We start from the raw sequence: 22086 nt of genomic DNA, 5'->3' as shown, positions 1-22086 counted from the left end.
AGCCCCCCAGATGGTAGAATCGGGGAAAACGACTTTATCACCGTCCAGAAGCACCAAACCCGTCAAAGCACTGAACCCCACCACCTAACTCCACCAAAGAGAGCGGATCCAGTCCGGTTACGTCAATCACGTATCTACGACATTTATAAGCGTTTTCTAAGATTTCCGGTTTCCCCCTCCAAATGCCCCCAATGTCAGAAGATCTGGTCGGGATTTGAAATAAGACCTCTGAGACAGGAGTTCCTTCTAAATATCAAATTTCATTAACATCCGGTCACCCGTTCTTAAGTTAAAAATATCTCAATTTTTCTGATTTTTCCAAATTAACGACCCCCAGCTCCCTGAAAAAGAACGGATCCCTACCAATTATGTCAATCTCGTATCTATAATTTGTGCTTATTCTTCCCATCAAGTTTCATCCCGATCTCTCCACTCTAAGGGTTTTCCAAGATTTCCGGTTTCCAAGATTTCTGTTTCCCCCCTCCAGCCCTCTATGTCCCCGGATCCGATGCGAATTGAAATGGAGCATCTGAGACATAAGATTCTTCTATATATCAAATTTCATTAAGATCCGATCACGCATTCGTAAAACACCTCGATTTTCACTCTTTCCAAGAATTCCGGTTTCCCCCTCAACTCCTTTCAGTGTCACCGGATCTGGTCGAGATTTAAAACGGGAGTTCTAAAGCACAAGGTGAAGATTTCAAATTTCATTAAGATCTGATTACCCGTTCGTAAGTTACTATTACCTCATTTTTTCTAATTTTTCTCAATTACCCCCCCCCCCCCCAACTCCACCAAAGAGAGCGGATCTGGTCCGGTTATGTCAGTCACCTATCTTGGACTTGGGCTTATTTTTCCACCAAGTTACATCCTGATCTCTCCGCTTTAAGCGTTTTCCAAAATTTCCGGTCCCCCCCCTAATGACACTGGATCCGGTCGGAATTTGAAATAAGAGATTTGAGTTTCGAGGTTCTTCTAAATATGAAATTGCATTAAGATACGATCACTCTTTCGTAAGTCAAAAATAACTTATTTTTTCTAATTTTTTAGAATTAGCCCTCCCCCCCAACTACCCCAAAGAGATCAGATCCGTTCCGGTTATGTGAATTCCGTATCTAGGACTTGTGCTTGTTTTTTCTACCAAGTTTCATCCCGATCCCTCGACTCTAAGCGTTTTCCAAGATTTTAGGTACCCCCCCCCCCCAACTTCCCCTTCGCCGGACTGATCGGGATTTAAGATAAGAGCTCTGAGACACGATATCCTTCTAAACATCAAATTTCATTAAGATCCGATCACTCCTTTTTAAGTTAAAAATACCTCATTGTTTTAATTTTTCAGAATTAACCATCCTCCCCCAACTCCCCCAAAGAGAGCGGATCCGTTCCGGTTATTTCAATCACGTATCTAAGACTTATGATTATTTTTACCACCAAGTTTCATCCTGATCCCTCCACTCTAAGCGTTTTCCAAGATTTTAGGTCCCCCCCGAACTCCCCCCAATGTCACCGGATCCGGTCGGGATTTAAAATAAGAGCTCTGAGGCACGATATCCTTCCAAAAATCAAATTTCATTAAGATCCGATCACTCCTTCGTAAGTTAAAAAAAATACATCTTTTTTCTAGTTTTCAGAATTACCCCCCCCCCTCCCCCACCTTCACCAAACAGAGCAGATCCGTTCCAGTTATGTCAATCACGTACCTAGGACTTCTGCCTATTTTCCCCATCAAGTTTCATCCCGATCGTCCATTCTAAGCGTTTTCCAAAATTTTAGGTTCCCCTCCCCCCAATGTCAACGGATCAGGTCGAGATTTAAAATAAGAGCTCTGAGACACGATATCTTTCCAAAGATCAAATTTCATTAAGATCCCATCACCCATTCGTAAGTTAAAAATACTTCATTTTTATGGCAATTGGTATTAACCAAGTGACATATAGCAATCGCAAATTCTGTCGGTCTGTCTGTCTATCGATCTGTCGGTCACGATTTTGCTAATTTAGGCACTTCCAGGTAAGCTAGGACGATGAAATTTGGCAGGCGTATCGGGGACCGGACCACATTAAATTCAAAATAGTCATTTTCGCGATTTGACCATCTGGGGGGAGTGGGGGGACCGGTTAATTCGGGAAAAAATTGAAAAATTAAGTATTTTCAACTTACGAACGGTTTATCATATCTTAATGAAATTTGATATTTGGAAGGATATCGTGTCTCAAAGATCTTATTTTAAATCCCGACCGGATCTGGTGACATTGGGGGGAGTTTGGGGGGAACCTAAAATCATGGAAAACGCTAAGATAGGAGGGATCGGGATGAAACTTGGTGGGAAAAATAAGCAGCAGTCTTATATACGTGATTGACATAATTGGAACGGATCCCTCTATTGGGGGGGGGGGTTAATTCTGAAAAATTAGAAAAAATGACGTATTTTTAACTTACGAAGGAGTGATCGGATCTTCATGAAACTTCATATTTAGAAGGACCTCGTAAATCAGATCTCTTATTTTAAATCTAAAACGGATCCAGCGTCTTTGGGGGGGGGGTATTGGGGGGGGACTGGAAATCTTAGAAAATACTTAAAGCAGAGAGATCCGGATGAAACTGGATGGGAAGAATAAAAACAAGTCCAAGATACGTGACTGACATAAACGGACCGGATCCGCTCTCTTTGGTGGAGTTAGGGGGATGGATGGGGGATAATTCGGAAAAATTAGAAAAAAAAATGAGGTATCTGTAACTTAAGAACGTTTGATCAGAACTTAATGAAATTTGATATTTAGAAGAACTCTCATTTTAAATTCCGACCAGATCCTGTGACATTGGGGGTACGTGATACATGGTACGTGAATGACATAACCGGACCGGATCTGCTCTCTTTGGCGGAGTTGGGGGGGGGGTAATTCGGAAAAATGAGACATTTGTAACTTACGAACGGGTGACCAGATCTTTATGAAATTTGATATTTAGAAGGATCTTGTGCTTTAAAGCTCTAATTTTAAATTTCGACTAGATCCAGTGATATTGGGGGGAATTGGAGGGGGAAACCAGAATTCTTGGAATACGTGAAAACTGGGGTATATTTATCTTACGAATAGGTGATCGGATCTTAATGAAACTTGATATATATAGAAGGATGTCTTAGATGCTTAGATGCTTAGGAGCATCTTATGTCTTAGATGCTCCATTTTCAACTCGAATTGGATCCGGGGACACAGGGGGTTAGAGGAGGGAAACAGAAATCTTGGAAAACGCTTAGAGTGGAGAGATCGGGATGAAACTTTATGGGAAGAATAAGCACAAGTTCTAGATACGTGACTGACATAATTGGAACGGATCCGTTCTCTTTGGAGGAGCTGGGGGGTGTTAATTTGGAAAAATTAGAAAAATTAAGGTATTTTTTACTTAAGAACGACTGATTGGATCTTAATGAAATTTGATATTTAGAAGAAATTCATATCTCAGAGCTCTTATTCCAAATCCCGACCAGATCTGTTGACATTGGGGAGAGTTGGAGGGGGAAATCTTGTAAAACGCTTGGAGTGGAGGAATCGGGATGAAGCTTGGTGGATAGAATAAGTAAATGTCCTTGATACGTGATTGACGTAACCGTACTGGATTCACTCCCTTTGGGGGAGTTGGGGGAGGGGTTCAGTGATTTGGCGAGTTTGGTGCTTCTGGACGTTCTAGGACGGTGAAAATTTGTAGGCGTGTCAGGGAGCTGCAAAAATTGACTTGATAAAGTCGTTTTCCCAGATTCCACCATCTTGGGGGCTAAAGGGAGAGGAAAAATTAGAAAAAATGAAGTATTTATAACTTAAGAGTGGGTGATTGGATCTTAATGAATTTTGATATTTAGAAGGACATCGTGGCTCGGAGCTCTTATTTTAAATCCTGACCGGCATTAAGCCTTTGATTTTCCTTTTAAATCAATCTATTGATTCTTATAATTTTGTTAGATCTCATACTATATGAGCCCTTGGCTCTTAGCTTATCTTGCCTCGTCACAAGTGACATATGAGCTCTTAGCTCTTGTTTCTATTTTTTTCAAATTAACCGACCCCCCACTCCCCCCAGATAGTCAAATCACGAAAAAAACTATTTCTAATTTAGTCTGGTCCGGTCCCTGATACGCCTGCCAAATTTCATCGTCCTAGCTTACCTGGAAGTACCTAAAGTAGCAAAACCGGGACATACAGACCGACAGACCGACAGAATTTACGATCGCTATAAAAAGCAGTAAAAATTTTTAACAAAAATCTGTCTTTTTAATAAACTGAACTAGGTCTATGTCAAAACTAGGTCTTAGCTTTTTAATAAATTAAACTACGTTTTTTTAATAAAGCTAATAATAAACTGTTTAATGGACACTGTGTTTTACAAAACCACGACTTGGGTTTGATAGGTAATTATGGTTACTCAAAGTAAAGACATTTACTGAGAATTTAAAATAACAGAATTTATTTTTGCTTTATGTGATACAAATTAAGTAATAAAAGTGATACTTTTGGAATGAATATTTTGAAAGAGTAAATAAAATACGAAAAGATAATCGGTCTTTTCAAAAAGATGTCCTTGTAGCAAAGTTAAACTACGTCTTAGCTTTTTAATAAATTAAACTACGTTTTTTTTTATAGAACCTATAATAAACTGTTTAATGGACACTGTATTTTACAAAACCACGACTTAGGTTTGATAGGTAATTATGGCTACTCAAAGTCAAGTCATTTACTGAGAATTTAACAGAACAGAATTTATTTTTGCTTTATGTGATACAAATTAAGTAATAAAAGTGATACTTTTGGATGAATATTTTAAAGGAGTAAATAAAATACAAAAGGATAATCGGTCTTTTCAAAAATATGTTCTTGTAGCAAGCTTAAAAACAAATAATTTGAAATTTTGAATAATTTTAATAATAAACAAATTCATGCCTAGCCTATGTTTCTAGGCATTCCGTGATATATTAAAAACAAAAACAAAAGTTTTTGTAACTGCAAGTAAGGAGCGACATTAAAATGAACTGAAATTACTCCGTATATAAAAGGGGTTGTCCCCTCCGCAACGCCTCCCTCTTTACGCTAGAGTTTGATTCTGTCCCAACTCTGCTTTTTAAAACAATAAAAAAAACTTAATAAGGGCAGTAGAACATTTAATTTCCATCAAAATGAGCCCTCTCGCAAAACTTTAGGACCACTGGGTCAATACGAGCACCCCTCGGAAAAAAAAAAAACAAACACGCATCCGTGATCTGTCTTCTGGCAAAAAAAAAATACAAATTTCCACATTTTTGTAGATAAGAGCTTGAAACTTTTACAGTAGTTACAGTTGAAACTGTTTTCTCTGATGCGTTGGATCTGATGGTGTGATTTTCGTTAAAATTCTATGACTTTTAGGGGGTGTTTAAACCTATTTTCTAAAATAAGGCGAATTTTCTCAGGCTCGTAACTTTTGACGGGTATGACTAAACTTGATGAAACTTATATATTTAAATCAGCATTAAAATGTGATTCTTTTGATGTAACTATTGGTATCAAAATTCCGTTTTTTAGAGTTTCGGTTACTACTGAGCCGGGTCGCTCAACTGTTGTGTTTTTAGTGATGTGTTAATAAAAACAAACTCGAAATAATATGGCGAACAGAAAATGGCAAAAAAACTAGGGACATAAAATAAAAACATTTTTTAATCATTGTATGCAAAAAAAATTATAAATCGTCAAATTTATCTACACAAATGATGAAATGTACCATGTTAAATTAACATTGAAAGGTTATTCTAAAATGAATTGTGAAAATCGTATTGGAAACAATGCGCTTATCGCATGTATAACAGAAGAATATCGAATCGATGATAGAAAAAAGAGGTTAAATTAATTCTCAGCAAGACCTTAAAGAACTGTTGAACAATTCCTATTTATGAACATGATGTTAGCCTAGGTTATCCTATATTTTGACAGACAAGGTTTGCCTACATTTTGACACATTTTACTCATCAAATCACTGGATTTTCATCCAGTTTACTTCCAATTAATGGTTTTCTCATTTAATTTCACTCATTTTCTACTGATTTTTCAGACACGTTCTTTATTTCTAAACTTGGCACTAACAAGTATAAAAAATAGAAATTAAAGAAATATTTCATTAAAAAATGTATTCCCAGTTTTATCTAGTATATGTTTGGTCCACTTAACCAATTTTAACCATCAAATTTTGTTTTTAGCGTCCTAGATGTTAGCCTAGGTTAGCCTATGTTTTGACGAACAAGGTTTGCCTACATTTTGACACAATTTTAATCATCAAATCACTGGATTTTTACCCAATTTACTTGCAATTAATGGTTGTTTTCCTTCGACTGCAGCAACCAGGAAAGGAATACTTTCACTTCAACTTCACAACTTCACACAACTTCATGGTGATATGTTCTTTCACTGATTTTCTACTGATTTTTCACACATGTTCTTTATTTTTAAACTTGGCACCAACAAGCATAAAAAATAGAAATTGAAGAGATATTTCGTTAATTGAATTCCCGGTTTTTTCTAGTATATGTTGGATCCCCTTAACCAATTTTAAGAATTTGATTTTAATTTTAGTGTCCTTGGTACCTTTAAGACAAATAAAAGCTGTCAATACTCTTCAATGGAGGGCTTTAATTCTGACTGATATATTTTTTTTCGTTTATTTTGTTATTTACCTGCATTTTATCTTCAGAGGTTTCTTGATTAGGCCCAGAGAATGATCCTTGTCTCCTTTTAAGTCTTGGTGACTCCAGAACATTTAAAAAGCTTGGTTCTCGATCCGAAAGTGTACCATTTAAATCAAGTACAGTTCGCTTGAGTCGAAGGGATCGATTTCCAAAATCGTCTACATCCATGGCATCAGATTCTGAGCCACTTACAGAGCCAGAAAAGCCATGACTTTGCCTTCTTCGAGCAAGCAATTCCTCCCTTTGCTTCCGCCTTGCTTGAGCTATAGCCTCTTGCTGTAATCGCTTCTGGTTGTCCAATACTGCATGTTTTAACTTCGATAGAAAGTTGAAAAAGACTTTGAAACATTCTTCTAACTTGAAAGTTTCTTTCTCTTCGCAGAAAAATTCAGCAAGTTCACTCCGGATTTGATCGAGCATTTTTAAATCTTCTTTAAGCTCATTGACTTGGGTCTCAGCCAACTAGAAAACAAAACGACATTAGAACATATATATAATTTACAAATCCTTGAAATCATCGAAGTATCGTCATTTATTACCCTGAACTAATATTATATTCCAATTTAATTAATTAACCAAATTCATTAAACATTAAATTAAAAAATATTGAATTAATAATTAATTTTATTCTAGTTAACTAATTTAATGTTTAATAATTTAACGTTATTTATGATTTAATGATTAATGTGTTGTACTTCCATGCCAAAAATAAGCCATTATTCCATTCGCTTTTTTTTGTGACATATTTTTGCAAGTCAACCATATTGTTTCTTATTTCTGGAGAGATAAATAGCTTTAGCTTTTCAAAACTTAGTCAACTAATGGTGAGCGACAAGTCCAGAAGAGCAAAGGAACTAGATTTCTGAAGAGAAATCGAAGTTATATTTTATATACTTTAATTAGATGTAAAAATAAATTTTTATGTGTTATACTCTTATAGGGTCAAGTGAATTCGAAGCTCTGATTCATAACTATAGGAAAAAAAAACTAAGGCTCTAAGCGAGTTTCCCCTTAGTCACGACCTATCTAGGTCGTTTTTGTTGTTTGTTTTTTTTTCCAACGGCAAGTGATAGTATTCCAATTTAAGAAAAAAAAAATTTCTATACTTTTTTTATAATAAGATATTGTATATAATAATACAAACAAAATATTTTACATAAATATACATCGTTTGATAAAATAGTGGATCGTTTGATAAAATAGGTTTTTACTTTTACTTTATTCTTCTGTTTATATATTTATCCTTCGGTATTAAGTTATATCTTATATATTTATCTATAAATGTAAAAATAAGTTGCTGCGTCTTTATGCTCTTTTTCTCAATAAGGTCAATTAATAGCTACAGATCTAATAACCACTTATTACTACTATTATTACTAACAACTCACTGCAAGACCAAGCCGCCTTAGGCCAATACAGATACACATGCTCCTCCTCCACCTCAATCTATATAAAGCCCATCTCTTTACACCCTCCGGGGAAGTTCTCATTTCCCTTAAATCTTTCCTTACGCCATACTCCCACCCCATTCAGGGACAACCTACTTTTAGTTTGGCCCTAGGCAGTTGGCTAACAAGGACAATCTTTGGCGATCTGTCGTACTTGGATCCGCAGAGCGTTCCCTAACAATCTCAACCTTTATGCCAACATAGCCTTAGAAAGTGGTATTGAACCACATTCTCGTACAGCTTACTGAGATAAGGTCAAAATTATCCATTTGTCAGAATCCAGTGTAAATACTGCGTCATTTATTGGGCTATAATTTCCTCAACAGGCGCCACTCCTCAAGGTCACGCTGCAGAGCTGTTACCAGTTACGGTTTTGATTTGGAAAACTCACGAAAGGTCCATATTGATGCCATTATCATGCCACGCAAGCAGGATTTCCCTGTCAGGGAAAGGGACGGAGAAAAGAGCTTATCACGGAGCAGAGACTTCAAACCATCTAATAGCACTGGAACAGCTCCAACGGCAACCTTTTATTCACATCCTATCCTCATCAGGGATAATAAGTATATTAAACAAAATTACCTTTAAGAATTCGTCCATCTGCTCTTTAATATCAGATCCAGTCGGCTGACTTTCAAGCTGCTTCGTTATCCTTGTTACTTTTAGATCAAGAGCAGCTACATCATTCTTCAGCTGATCAGTTGTAGCTTTTGTCGCTTCCTCTAACGCAGGTAAATTATCAGCTACTTCTAGCAGCGCCTTATCCTTCTTCTCTGCTTGCAGTGCCACGTAGTGGATTAAATTCATACCAGGCTTATTCGCTCTAATATCAGTCAACTTTTGAAGGGATGCAAGCTTAACTCCAGCAGCGTTGCCAGCATAGCCACCAGAGTTGAGAAAATTTCCAGCTAATACGACCATGTAAAGTAGTTCTCTTAATCGCTGATCTTCTTTTAGCTCTACAGTTGATAAAAAGAGCAAGCTATTAATACATTTTGGGGCAATATAACGTATGTTGAAGAAGAAGAAATTTTTATAAGCTATAATAACCAGGCACGTCAAATAAAGGGGGGGCATTTGCTTTATGCTCTCCAAAATGCCCAATACGCACGAAAAGACAAAAAATTACCAAAAACAGGCTTTAATTTTTTAGGGGACATTTGCTTTATGCTCTCCCTAATGCCCAATACGCACCAAAAGACAAAAAATTACTGAAAACAGGCTTTAATTTTTTATGTTTAAAAAAGAAAAAAATACTTGCCCCCTCCCCCATAAAATTTAAATGAAATATTTCTAAAAATAAAAAGAGGGGAAAATTTTACTGGTAAATGGACGGCATCTTAAAACATTATCTCATAACAAACAAATACAAAGCAGAAACAATAGGGAAAATCTTTTCAAGACAGTGGAAATATATTCTGTGAACATTTCGGCCCTATGTCCAAGGGCCGTCTTCAGCACAGTACGAGAAAGGGAGAAAAAAAATGTATATATAAAAAAACTTACATTAAAATGTGAGCATTAAAACTTATAATATTTTATTTAAAACTTTTTTAAAACAGCCCTAGCATCCTTACTTCAAGGAAGTTCAACCAGGAATGACAAAAAGAATGAAGTGAGATGATAAATTCATTCAAACAAAACAGAACAAAGAGATTAAATGCAATTTCGATCAATGAGAGAAATTACAACTGCTCTTTTAACTTGTGGGAAGTGATTTCGATAGAAAGTAAAATCCAGTTTATCAGCATTACGAATAATTAACATATTGGGGAAATTTCCCAATATTGGGAAATGGCTTTGCACAGCTTTCAAACCTTTATTGTATTCCCAAAATTCCTATATTCGTAATTCGGCAGATTTAGTTAAAAAAATCAGCAACACCAGTATTTCAGAAAACACAATAGTTAGTAGTTTTGACATTGTTTCCATGTATACAAATATAGATGTGAATTTTTCTGAGGAATTTTTAAAAACAAAATAGAAGAAAATTACCACTTAATCGAGGTTTCAGAGACGGGAATTGATTGTGAAGTTTTAATGACTCTGGTTAAAATTTGTAATAAGTTTTCTATGTATTTTCAATTTCGCGATTCTTTTTATCAGCAAAAAAATGGGTTACCCATGGGGGCACCTTTATCCGGGCTACTGACAAATATTTATGTCGAGAACCTTGAAAATTGGGCATTAAATATTCTTATTTTTAAAACACGTCTATTGGGGTCGTTATATGGACGACGTAATTTCACTTTGGAATTATGGGGAAGTTGAACTTCGGGGCTTCTTAGATCATCTTAACACTTATGACCGAAATTTGAATTTCACCCTAGAAGTTGAAATTAAAAATAAATTACCATTTTTAGATGTTTTAATTATTCGTAATGCTGATAAAATGGATTTTACTATCTATCGAAAGCCAACAAAAAACAATAGAAATCTTCACTTTAATTCAAATATATTAAATTTAATTCAAATTCAAATTTCTAAAAAGAGAAATTTCTCAAACATCATTTTTATACAATTCTAATAAGGGTGGATTAATGCCAGAGTTGCCTCTCGCTCAACTGGACCATCTGTCTTGGCTTTTTCTACAATTAGCCATGACTTGATGCCCACAACTATTCGATTTTAATTCAAAATTAAAATCGAGAGAGTCTGGTTTTGACGCAGCGCCAATTAATGTCGCAACGATAGCTATGAGTTGCTTTTGAAAAATATTTGTGCAACTGGTGCCTTTATACGCTGTGTAATTCACTGAACGTCACGATAAACTGCAGAATTGCTCACGACTTGCGGCTCGTTTTGCCCATAGCTAAAGGGTACACAATAGGTGGAGTATACGATTGGCTCTTATTGGAAGGGTATATAACATATTTTTTGTTTAGATTCAATTTCATCCCCTCCTTGTTTTAGCGTTCGTTAAACAAGAATATCTCGAAAGTTTTTTCTAGCAAAAATGATGGTTATAATAAAAAAACGTGAAAAAATTATGACTAGAACGCCTTAAAAAAACGTCTTATGACTAAAATAAAACTGATAATTATCCTTCTAAAGGAAAAACATGTAAAAAGTAGGCACCTAATGCTGAGCCTGCTTGTCTTTAGTACAGAGATCAATCAAATCAAGCATATTTTTAACTATTCAAATTCATCAAGACTATTGGTAACGACACTATTGGTAACACAGGACGCAGAGACTGAGCATAGCCATAGCAACATACTACAGTGCTGACGCAAGGACCTTAGTAGTCGAGAAGCGTCGTTAATTCGATAAAATTCAAAAAAACATTCTACACCAGCACGGTCAGTCAGTTTGTAAGGCCAAAATCCAGCACTTAGCTCTCCTTTAAATAGCCAATAGTCATCACGATATAAAAAAGGATTTGATCTCTCGGAGATCTGATTTCTCACCTCAACAAACGAAGTTAAACAAAAATGTGTAATACAAGATACATGGTATATTACAAATAATACCTTCCATGGTATCATGGTATCATGGTACCTTCCATGGTATAAATATTACCAGGGTATCTTACAAATAATACAAGCAAAAATATTACCTTCGCCAGCAACAATCATTGCGTTTATGGCTGGTTCCAAGTAGGTGACATTAGCGGAGAATTCTTCTTTCAAAAGCATTGCATCAATACGAAGCCGATAGCTAGAATAGGGAAATATAGAAATACATTTGCCATAGCCCTATAGAATTTTCTGCAGTATCTATCTATCTGTCATATATATATATATATATATATATATATATATATATATATATATATATATATATATATATATATATATATATATATATATCTGTCTATTCGTGTTATGTCGGGTTATTGCATTATTGTACCTTATTTATCTTTTCTAGCATTTGAATATTTAGTATGAAATAATATATATTAATTATAGTAATTTAATTTATAGTAATTTAATATTAAGTATGAAAATAATTAATTGGTAAAATTTTATTGCAAAAGCAAATTCATAGAAGTTTCGAAAGATGGCCTGAAACACATCGAAGATGGTGTCAGATCGAAATCGAAACGGCGCTATCAAAATCATTATAGCCGAAACCCCCATTTAGGAGAATTACAATCCCCCATCTTTAGCAACAAGGAAAATCGCTTTTTCGCATAGAAAGCACTGATTTTTCTCCTTTTTTCGCCTTTGTTTTACCTATCCACTGGTAGGGGCGTGCTTTAACATCACAGAGAGATGTTTAAAGGCTCAATTAAAAGCTATTATTTTTAGATATGGAGTTTTTGTAAATATAAAAAAATACATTAAATATCAAGTAGTTGTGACAAAAAACGCCACCTTCATATACAAGATAGTGCAGCACACGCATCACCTAAAAAGCTGCTTCTCTAGGGTATGATGTCATATTTGATGATTACGTGATTTACGTAATCATCATGTTTGAAGTTTTCCTATGACATATCTATATATATATAAATATCTATATATATAAAAACTAGCTGTTGGGGTGGCGCTTCGCGCCACCCAACACCTAGTTGGTGGGGGCGCTTCGCCCCCCCCCCCCAAGCCTCCCCGCTCGCGTAAGTCATTACACGCCATATTAGTTACGCGCCATTGTAGTTGTGTCCCTGTGTCCCACCTGCGAATATAGATATATATATATATATATATATATATATATATATATATATATATATATATATATATATATATATATATATATATATATATATATATATATATATATATATATATATATCTATCTATATATATAAAAATAAGTTGTCTGTCTGTCTGTGGATGGATGGATCAGGTGACGTCACCTGAAAAAACTGGATCAGGTGACGTCAAAACTGAAAAAACTAAAAAAAGGCAAAAACTACAAAAAAAACTAAAAACTAATAAAAAAAATAAAAAAGCTAAAAAACTAAAAAAACTAAAAAAAGGCAAAAACTACAAAAAAAACTAAAAACTAATAAAAAAGCTAAAAAACTAAAAAAACTAAAAAAAGGCAAAAACTACAAAAAAAACTAAAAACTAATAAAAAAAATAAAAAAGCTAAAAAACTAAAAAAACTAAAAAAACTAAAAAAAGGTAAAAAACTAAAAAAAAAACTGAAAAAACTAAAAAAAGGCAAAAACTACAAAAAAAACTAAAAACTAATAAAAAAAGTAAAAAAGCTAAAAAACTAAAAAAACTAAAAAAACTAAAAAAAGGTAAAAAACTAAAAAAAATAAAAAATAAAAAAAAAACTAAAAAAAAGGAAAAAACTGAAAAATAAGCTAAAATAAAGGTAAAAACCAATAAAAAACTAAAAAGAAAAAAAGGAAAAAACTAAAAAAAATTTTCATCTAAAAAACTAAAAAAAACTAAAAAAGGTAAAAACTAAAAGAACTAAAAAAGAAAAAAATAAATGACGAAACTCAAAGAGAAAGCGACCAGGACAAAAGGAATGTTCGATTAGCAATCAACAAAGCACCGGGACACAGGGAGTATAAATGACGACCAGGACATAAGTAAAAAAAAAAAACTATCTATATATATAAAAATAAGTTGTCTGTGGATCTGTGGATCGTGGATCAGGTGACGTCACCTGAAAAAACTGGATCAGGTGACGTCAAAACTGAAAAAACTAAAAAAAGGCAAAAACTACAAAAAAAACTAAAAACTAATAAAAAAAATAAAAAAGCTAAAAAACTAAAAAAACCAAAAAAAGGCAAAAACTACAAAAAAAACTAAAAACTAATAAAAAAGCTAAAAAACTAAAAAAACTAAAAAAAAGGCAAAAACTACAAAAAAACTAAAAACTAATAAAAAAAATAAAAAAGCTAAAAAACTTAAAAAAACTAAAAAAACTAAAAAAAGGTAAAAAACTAAAAAAACTAAAAACTAAAAAAAACTAAAAAAAAGGAAAAAACTGAAAAATAAGCTAAAATAAAGGTAAAAACCAATAAAAAACTAAAAAAAAACTGAAAAAACTAAAAAAAGGCAAAAACTACAAAAAAACTAAAAACTAATAAAAAAAGTAAAAAAGCTAAAAAACTAAAAAAACTAAAAAAACTAAAAAAAACTAAAAAAGGTAAAAAACTAAAAAAAATAAAAAATAAAAAAAAAATAAAAAAAAAGGAAAAAACTGAAAAATAAGCTAACATAAAGGTAAAAACCAATAAAAAACTAAAAAGAAAAAAAGGAAAAAACTAAAAAAAATTTTCATCTAAAAAACTAAAAGAAACTAAAAAAGGTAAAAACTAAAAGAACTAAAAAAGAAAAAAATAAATGACGACACTCAAAGAGAAAGCGACCAGGACAAAAGGAATGTTCGATTAGCAATCAACAAAGCACCGGGACACAGGGAGTATAAATGACGACCAGGACATAAGTAAAAAAAAAAAATAACAAAACTAAAAAGAAGGTAAAAACTACAAAAAAACTAAAAAGAAAAAAAAACTAAAAACTAATAAAAAAAATAAAAAATCTAAAAATCTAAATAAACTAAAAAAGAAAAAAAAAGGAAAAAAATAAAGGAGAAAAACAAAACTAAAAAACGAATGTATATACAGACCGGTACACCGGGATACAAATGACGACCGGGACACAGGGAATATAAATGACGACCGGGACACAGGGACTATATATATATATATATATATATATATATATATATATATATATATATATATATATATATATATATATATATATATATATATATATATATATATATAATATATATATATATATATATATATATATATATATATATATATATATATATATATGTTTTTAACTACGTAAAACTTGCGAATATACAACATTCTTCGCTGTCCCATTATCTGTGCATATAAATAGATTGTCAGGTTTACCGACTCTTGAACATGCAACATATAATTGTCCATGGGAAAAAAATCCGTATTCAGATCTATACCTCATGATTCTAATGATTGCCCTTGAGCTTTGTTGATGGTGATTGCTAATCGACCATTCCCTGTGTCGCCGTCGTCATTTATATATCCCCCTGTGCCCCCCGGCGTCCCCGTTGTAGTTGTGTCCCTGTGTCCCGGTTGTCATTTATATTCCCTGTGCCCCGGTCGTCATTTGTGTCCCGGTGTCCCAGTCTGTAATTTCTCCTTGAATGTCCCGGTCGTCATTTATATTCCCTGTGTCCCGGTCGACATTTGCGTCCCGGTCTGTATATACATTCGTTTTTGAATTGGTCTTTTTTTTAGTTTTTAGTTTTTTGCCTTTTTTTAGTTTTTTTTTTAGTTATACCTCATGATTCTAATGATTGCCCTTGAGCTTTGTTGATGATGATTGCTAATCGAACATTTCCTGTGTCCCTGTCTTCATTTATATATCCCCCTGTGCCCCCCGGCGTCCCCGTTGTAGTTGTGTCCCTGTGTCCCGGTCGTCATTTATATTCCCTGTGTCCCGGTCGTCATTTGTGTCCCGGTCTCTATATACATTCGTTTTTGAATTGGTATAAGATGAAATAAATTTTTGTGTTTTTCCCCTTTTTTTCTTTTTAGTTTTTTTTTGGTTTTTACTTTTTTTAGTTTTTTTAGTTTTTTTTTATTTTTAGTTTTTTTTGTAGTTTTTACCTTTTTAGTTTTTATTTTATTTTTATTTTTTTATTTTTGTTTTTCTCCTTTATTTTTCAGTTTTTTTCCTTTTTTTAGTTTTTTTAGCTTTTTTAGTTTTTTTAGCTTTTTTAATTTTTTTATTGGTTTTTAGTTTTTTTTTCTTTTTAGTTTTTTTTTGTAGTTTTTACCTTTTTTTTAGTTTTTTTTTCTTTTTAGTTTTTTTTGTAGTTTTTACCTTTTTTTTAGTTTTTTTAGTTTTTTTTTTACTTATGTCCTGGTCGTCATTTATATTCCCTGTGTCCCGGTAGTCATTTGTGTCCCGGTGCTTTGTTGATGGTGATTGCTAATTGAACATTCCTTGTGTCCCGGTCGCTTTCTCTTTGAGTGTCCCGGTCGTCATTTATATTCCCTATTTTTATATATATAGATGTCCCGGTCGTCATTTGTGTCCCGATGTCCCGGTCTGTAATTTCGTCAGTCGACAAACATGACGTCAGTCGACACACAAACATGACGTCACTCGACACACACACACACACAGACAACTTATTTTTATATATATAAGAATTGATTTCAAGGGGATACAAATCACCTTAAGGTTCTTTCAGTAACAGGCAATCACTTGTAGGTTCTTTAGTTAACTCACCTCGGGACAGCTATTAGCTGAAGAAGGAATTTTTCCGCGCTTCCTAGTCTATTATGATCCCCGTCGAAGGATTTCAGAGCCTCTACTTCGTCGTTCGTCGGCAGTATTTTTAACAGTCCTCTCAAACGCTCCGCTCCAATCTCGTCATGTGCTCCAGTCTTAATTAAGTGGAGTATTTGATCATTTGAGCTGGAAAAAGTATATACACTTATATGAACGAATTTTCGAGTAAGAATTATTCAAACTGTGATAAGATACAATATAGTATCGTTCCTTGAAACTACCGTCCGTAGCGATAAATACATGTCTTATCAAAGCCTGTTGCCGGGCAATCAGCACATCTATTATACCCACCTATCACATGTAACAAAATTCAATATTGTATAATTGATTAAGCATTGATTAAAACTACACAGACTACTACTGACTACTGACTACAGAGACTCCTACTGACTACTGACTACAGAGACTACAACTGACTACTGACTACAGAGACTACTACTGACTACTAACTACAGAGACTACTGCTGACTACTGACTTGAGAGAATGCTACTGACTAGTGACTACAGAGACTACTACTGACTACGGAGACTGCTACTGACTACTAACTACAGAGACTACCACTGACTAATGACTACAGAGACTACTAGTGACTACAGAGACTACTGACTACGGAGACTACTACTGACTACTGACTACAGAGACTACTGAGACTACTACAGACTACAGAGACTACTACTGACTACAGAGACTACTACTGACTACAACTACAGAGACTACTACTGCTTGGTCTTATTCTATTAGCGGATATGGTTATTAACTGTTCAGTCTTTAAAATATATACACACCCCATAAATTTCTAATACCTAGTTTGAAACACTCACTTTCTAGGGCTATAAGGAAGGAAGGGTTAAGATGGGTAGGCTACGTTTTACGGACGAAGTATGACAGATTACAAAAGACTCATCTTTTTGCCCATCCATTGCACTTACTTCAATTTTAAAACTAAACTACCGCCAAAAGACACAGAAAGCATCCTTGAACAAAAAATGAATACAATAAAATCCAAATAGATAAAATTAAGATTGTAAAACAGTTAACTAGAATTTCCACAAAAAAAAAAAAAATTATAGCTCCCAAGCTCCTGGTTTTTCTAAACTAAAACGCACTTCATAATTCTTAAGGTAGAATATTCCCGAATATAATTACTCAGAGTCGAAAAGTTAACAACTTTTAAGGATTTTTCCAAAAATCGTAAAAATTGAAATTTTTAGGAATTTTCCCCCAAAAGTCGGTAATTTTTCTTATTGAAGCCAAAAAAAAAGAATTTTTAAATGAGTCATTCAAATTGTAAACTAAGATAAAACTACTCAATAAATTTCAGGATTAGAATAATATTTGAGAGTCCTTATAAAAATAGAGCTAGTGCCACCTTTAAAGCGAATTTCATGCAATGTTTAGATAGCACCACTGAATAACATATTTCAAGAAAATATATTTTTGAGTCCTGTAGTTGTGAAGTGGTTCGATCTCAGCTTGATAAAGAGGGACCCGGAGTTGAAACTCAGTAGTAGCAACACACTGCAGGTTTATAATGAAAAAAAAATAAAATAAGACAAAATATAAATAATAAAAACAATAAAAAATCAAATAATAAAAAAGAGATAAAAAAATAAAAAAGACAAAAATAAATAATTTATATAAAACAATACATAGAGCATGTGAGTAAAAGTTCCGGAGAATACAGATTTAACTGTACCTTCTGAATTGCTTAAGAATAATATTAATATTCAAGCTACGTTTCCCATCAAGAAGCATAATTTCCTGCTCCTTCTTTTTTCGCTCTGCGTCTGGTGTTCGAGGAGGAGCGTTCGGATCAAAACGAACATTTTGAGGGAGTGCGGACTGCTGACAGAAAAGCCCTTCCATCTCACTCCAGTCCAAATCCTTGGCAGCTTCTTTGTGGTTTTCCGCTGCCAAAGTCCAAACATTCCTACCGTTCACAACCTAGAAGACAACGAATTTTTTTTAGAAATTATTAGGCAAATTATTATTAATTTTCTACTGTTAAACTAGCTTCCCCGCTGTGCGTCCCCCCCCTGGAAAATCTACTGTGGAAAAGCCACCCTCCGTGGAAAATCCCCCCGCCGAAAATTTGCCCAATAAAAATATCTTCCTTGGAAAATTCCCCCTGCGTATCAATAAAAACATCTTTTTAAATCTAATTTTTTTTTAATTCCCTAGTGTCCAATTATTCCCAGAAATCCCCCACCTCTATGGAGAATTCTCCCCATAAAATAGTCCATCCCAGAAATTCCCCCATCCTAGAAAATTCTCCCCCGACAATTCCTCTTCATTGAGGACGTGCCATTTTCAACGTCATGGTTTTTCATGTTTTTCATTTTCTTTAACGTCATACTTTCCACAATAGAGCTAATACCAGAAAGATTAAAATTGCACTTTACCCAGCATTCATATAAATTGTTTAATTAATGTATTTTGATTACATATGCAAAGAGCCGGGAAAAAATATACAAATCAAATTCTTTTTATTACAGACAATCCCCCCCCCCCCCTGCGGATTACCCTATCTCAAGAATTCCATCCTCCCGAGAATTCCTCCCAGCGGAAAATTCACCACCGACATTTCCCCTGAAAAATTTTACTTGAACTTAAAATAACGATGGCATTTTTAAATTTGAAAATTATTCAAAAATTAGGTTAAATATCAAATTAACAAACCTGTTGGATTCGAATCCATATTCAGCTAGCCCCTTACTTGAATATCCATAAAACATCAATAATATTACAGGAATGAGCTGTCAAGAATTTTTGTTGAGGGGTCTCTAATTTCAGTCAGCACGAAAATTATTAAGAGGGCTTGGGGAAGGGGGAAGAATCTTATACCTAATACATTTGCAAGAGTAGAGTCAACAACTTTTAAAAGTTTCTTGACGATCTGATGAACAATGTATCTGTTCAACCAAACAATCTATTAAGAACAGACAGCCAGAAAGACACACTATGTCCAATATGCATGGTATACGATAATATTAAGTGGCTTTCCTACTACGTACGTAATTTTATATGCCAAGTGGTTACGTTACGCTAATTATGGCTTTTTAAATTCGAGCAAGTCCCTTCACACTAAACTAACACAAAATTCATAAAATAATCATAATTAACTTATAAAACAATCCCAATCATAAGTAACATCAGTTGCCTGAGTTGCAATATATATGGTGTGTATTATGTATGATACGAAGAAGTTAAGTTACGTGATTAAGACGTGATTTTCTATACGAAGAATTTAAGTTACGCTACGTTAAATATAACCATGCGCACTTAAAAAGTCCTTTCACACTAGGCTAACCCAAAAATCATAAAATTTATCATCGTTTGAAGTCATCACAATCATCATACGCAAAGTACTCAAAAATTAAAAATGTAAAATGAAGATTCAAGCTCCGATACTAGGGAAGAACTTTCTAGGGAAAGTTTATTAATCTATTTTCTAAATTTATTAATTACTCATCAAGAAATTCTGTTTTTGCTGCAATATTGATTTTTTCACAACATAACATAAACCTATGTGACGTAAAATTTTATGTAGAGCTCGAATCTCCTTGGCACTACTGCGGCACAGCACTACGTTACGGACTGATTTTACTCCGTGAGATTAAATAACGCAACGTAAGGCCTTAGATTATGCTAATTTGGAAGGTTCTACAATATGGTGTGAAAACACCATTACAGTACGGTTAAATTAGTCAATAAAGTACTTCAGGTACTAGTTTACTGGTACTTCAAGTTGTGCTAGTAAAAGCATACTTTTTTTTTTACTTTGGCCCTTTTTTTCAATAAATGATATTAGAACCTGCTTGTACTAGGACTAGATTGTACAGAAATAGGTGCACCTGAACAATAAAAAAATATAAAGAACTCGCTAAACTTACTACTATCTATGCTGTACTTGCTATTTACTACATACTTCTTTACTTTACTTTCTTTACTAGACATAGGTGCACACAAATAAAATAGGTGCACACATATTGTCAATCAATTTGACAAATTGATGTTTCACAACTTTAAACAATTTGACAAATTTACGTATAATTTAACATAGAAGAAACTTCAAAATTTTTTTAATTATGATGAATGTAATGAATAAAGCTTCTCACGTTCTTTTACTAAATTCTTCTATCGATTCTAGAATCAGTGTGTAAAAGAAATAAATATTCTTTCAAATTACTACAAAAAAAGTATTAAGAAGCATAAGAACAACACTGAAAGAAACACACAGCAATTTGACGTTTGACAACTTTAAACAATTTGACAAATTTACGTATAATTTAACATAGAAGAAACTTCAAAATTTTTTAAATTGTGATGAATGTAATGAATAAAGCTTCTTACGTTCTTTTACTAAATTCTTCTATCGATTCTAGAATCAGTGTGTAAAAGAAATAAATATTCTTTCAAATTACTACAAAAAAGTATTAAGAAGCATAAGAACAACACTGAAAAAAACACACAGCAATTTGACGTTTGACAACTTTAAACAATTTGACAAATTTACGTATAATTTAACATAGAAGAAACTTCAAAATTTTTTTAATTATGATGAATGTAATGAATAAAGCTTCTCACGTTCTTTTACTAAATTCTTCTATCGATTCTAGAATCAGTGTGTAAAAGAAATAAATATTCTTTCAAATTACTACAAAAAAGTATTAAGAAGCATAAGAACAACACTGAAAAAACACACAGCAATTTGACGTTTGACAACTTTAAACAATTTGACAAATTTACGTATAATTTAACATAGAAGAAACTTCAAAAATTTTTTAAATTATGATGAATGTAATGAATAAAGCTTCTTACGTTCTTTTACTAAATTCTTCTATCGATTCTAGAATCAGTTTGTAAAAGAAATAAATATTCTTTCAAATTACTACAAAAAAGTATTAAGAAGCATAAGAACAACACTGAAAAAAACACACAGCAATTTGACGTTTGACAACTTTAAACAATTTGACAAATTTACGTATAATTTAACATAGAAGAAACTTCAAAATTTTTTTAATTATGATGAATGTAATGAATAAAGCTTCTCACGTTCTTTTACTAAATTCTTCTATCGATTCTAGAATCAGTGTGTAAAAGAAATAAATATTCTTTCAAATTACTACAAAAAAGTATTAAGAAGCATAAGAACAACACTGAAAAAAACACACAGCAATTTGACGTTTGACAACTTTAAACAATTTGACAAATTTACGTATAATTTAACATAGAAGAAACTTCAAAAATTTTTTTATTATGATGAATGTAATGAATAAAGCTTCTCACGTTCTTTTACTAAATTCTTCTATCGATTCTAGAATCAGTGTGTAAAAGAAATAAATATTCTTTCAAATTACTACAAAAAAGTATTAAGAAGCATAAGAACAACACTGAAAAAAACACACAGCAATTTGACATTTGACAACTTTAAACAATTTGACAAATTTACGTATAATTTAACATAGAAGAAACTTCAAAATTTTTAAAATTATGATGAATGTAATGAATAAAGCTTCTCACGTTCTTTTACTAAATTCTTCTATCGATTCTAGAATCAGTGTGTAAAAGAAATAAATATTCTTTCAAATTACTACAAAAAAGTATTAAGAAGCATAAGAACAACACTGAAAAAAACACACAGCAATTTGACGTTTGACA

At 33.1% G+C, this 22086-nt stretch overlaps 1 protein-coding gene across 3 annotated transcripts in view; it reads right to left on the bottom strand.

Annotated features, from left to right (window-relative positions):
• The window catches only part of LOC136038838 (FH2 domain-containing protein 1-like), a 129086-nt gene that overhangs the window by 22795 nt on the left and 84205 nt on the right, over positions 1-22086 (bottom strand). For all 3 annotated transcript variants that reach the window (XM_065722249.1, XM_065722251.1, XM_065722250.1), the window contains exons 10-14: positions 18122-18369; positions 16362-16550; positions 11714-11814; positions 8737-9113; positions 6695-7168 (exon numbers count right to left, since the gene is read on the bottom strand). In XM_065722249.1, the coding sequence (XP_065578321.1) occupies positions 6695-7168; positions 8737-9113; positions 11714-11814; positions 16362-16550; positions 18122-18369 (1389 nt within the window). The remainder of the gene's footprint in view (positions 1-6694; positions 7169-8736; positions 9114-11713; positions 11815-16361; positions 16551-18121; positions 18370-22086) is intronic.

The sequence above is a fragment of the Artemia franciscana genome, chromosome 18 (assembly GCF_032884065.1).
Source record: "Artemia franciscana chromosome 18, ASM3288406v1, whole genome shotgun sequence".
Taxonomy (NCBI): Eukaryota; Metazoa; Arthropoda; class Branchiopoda; order Anostraca; family Artemiidae; genus Artemia; species Artemia franciscana.
Note: the sequence above shows the minus strand (reverse complement) of the source record. Positions and strands in the feature narration are given on the sequence as shown.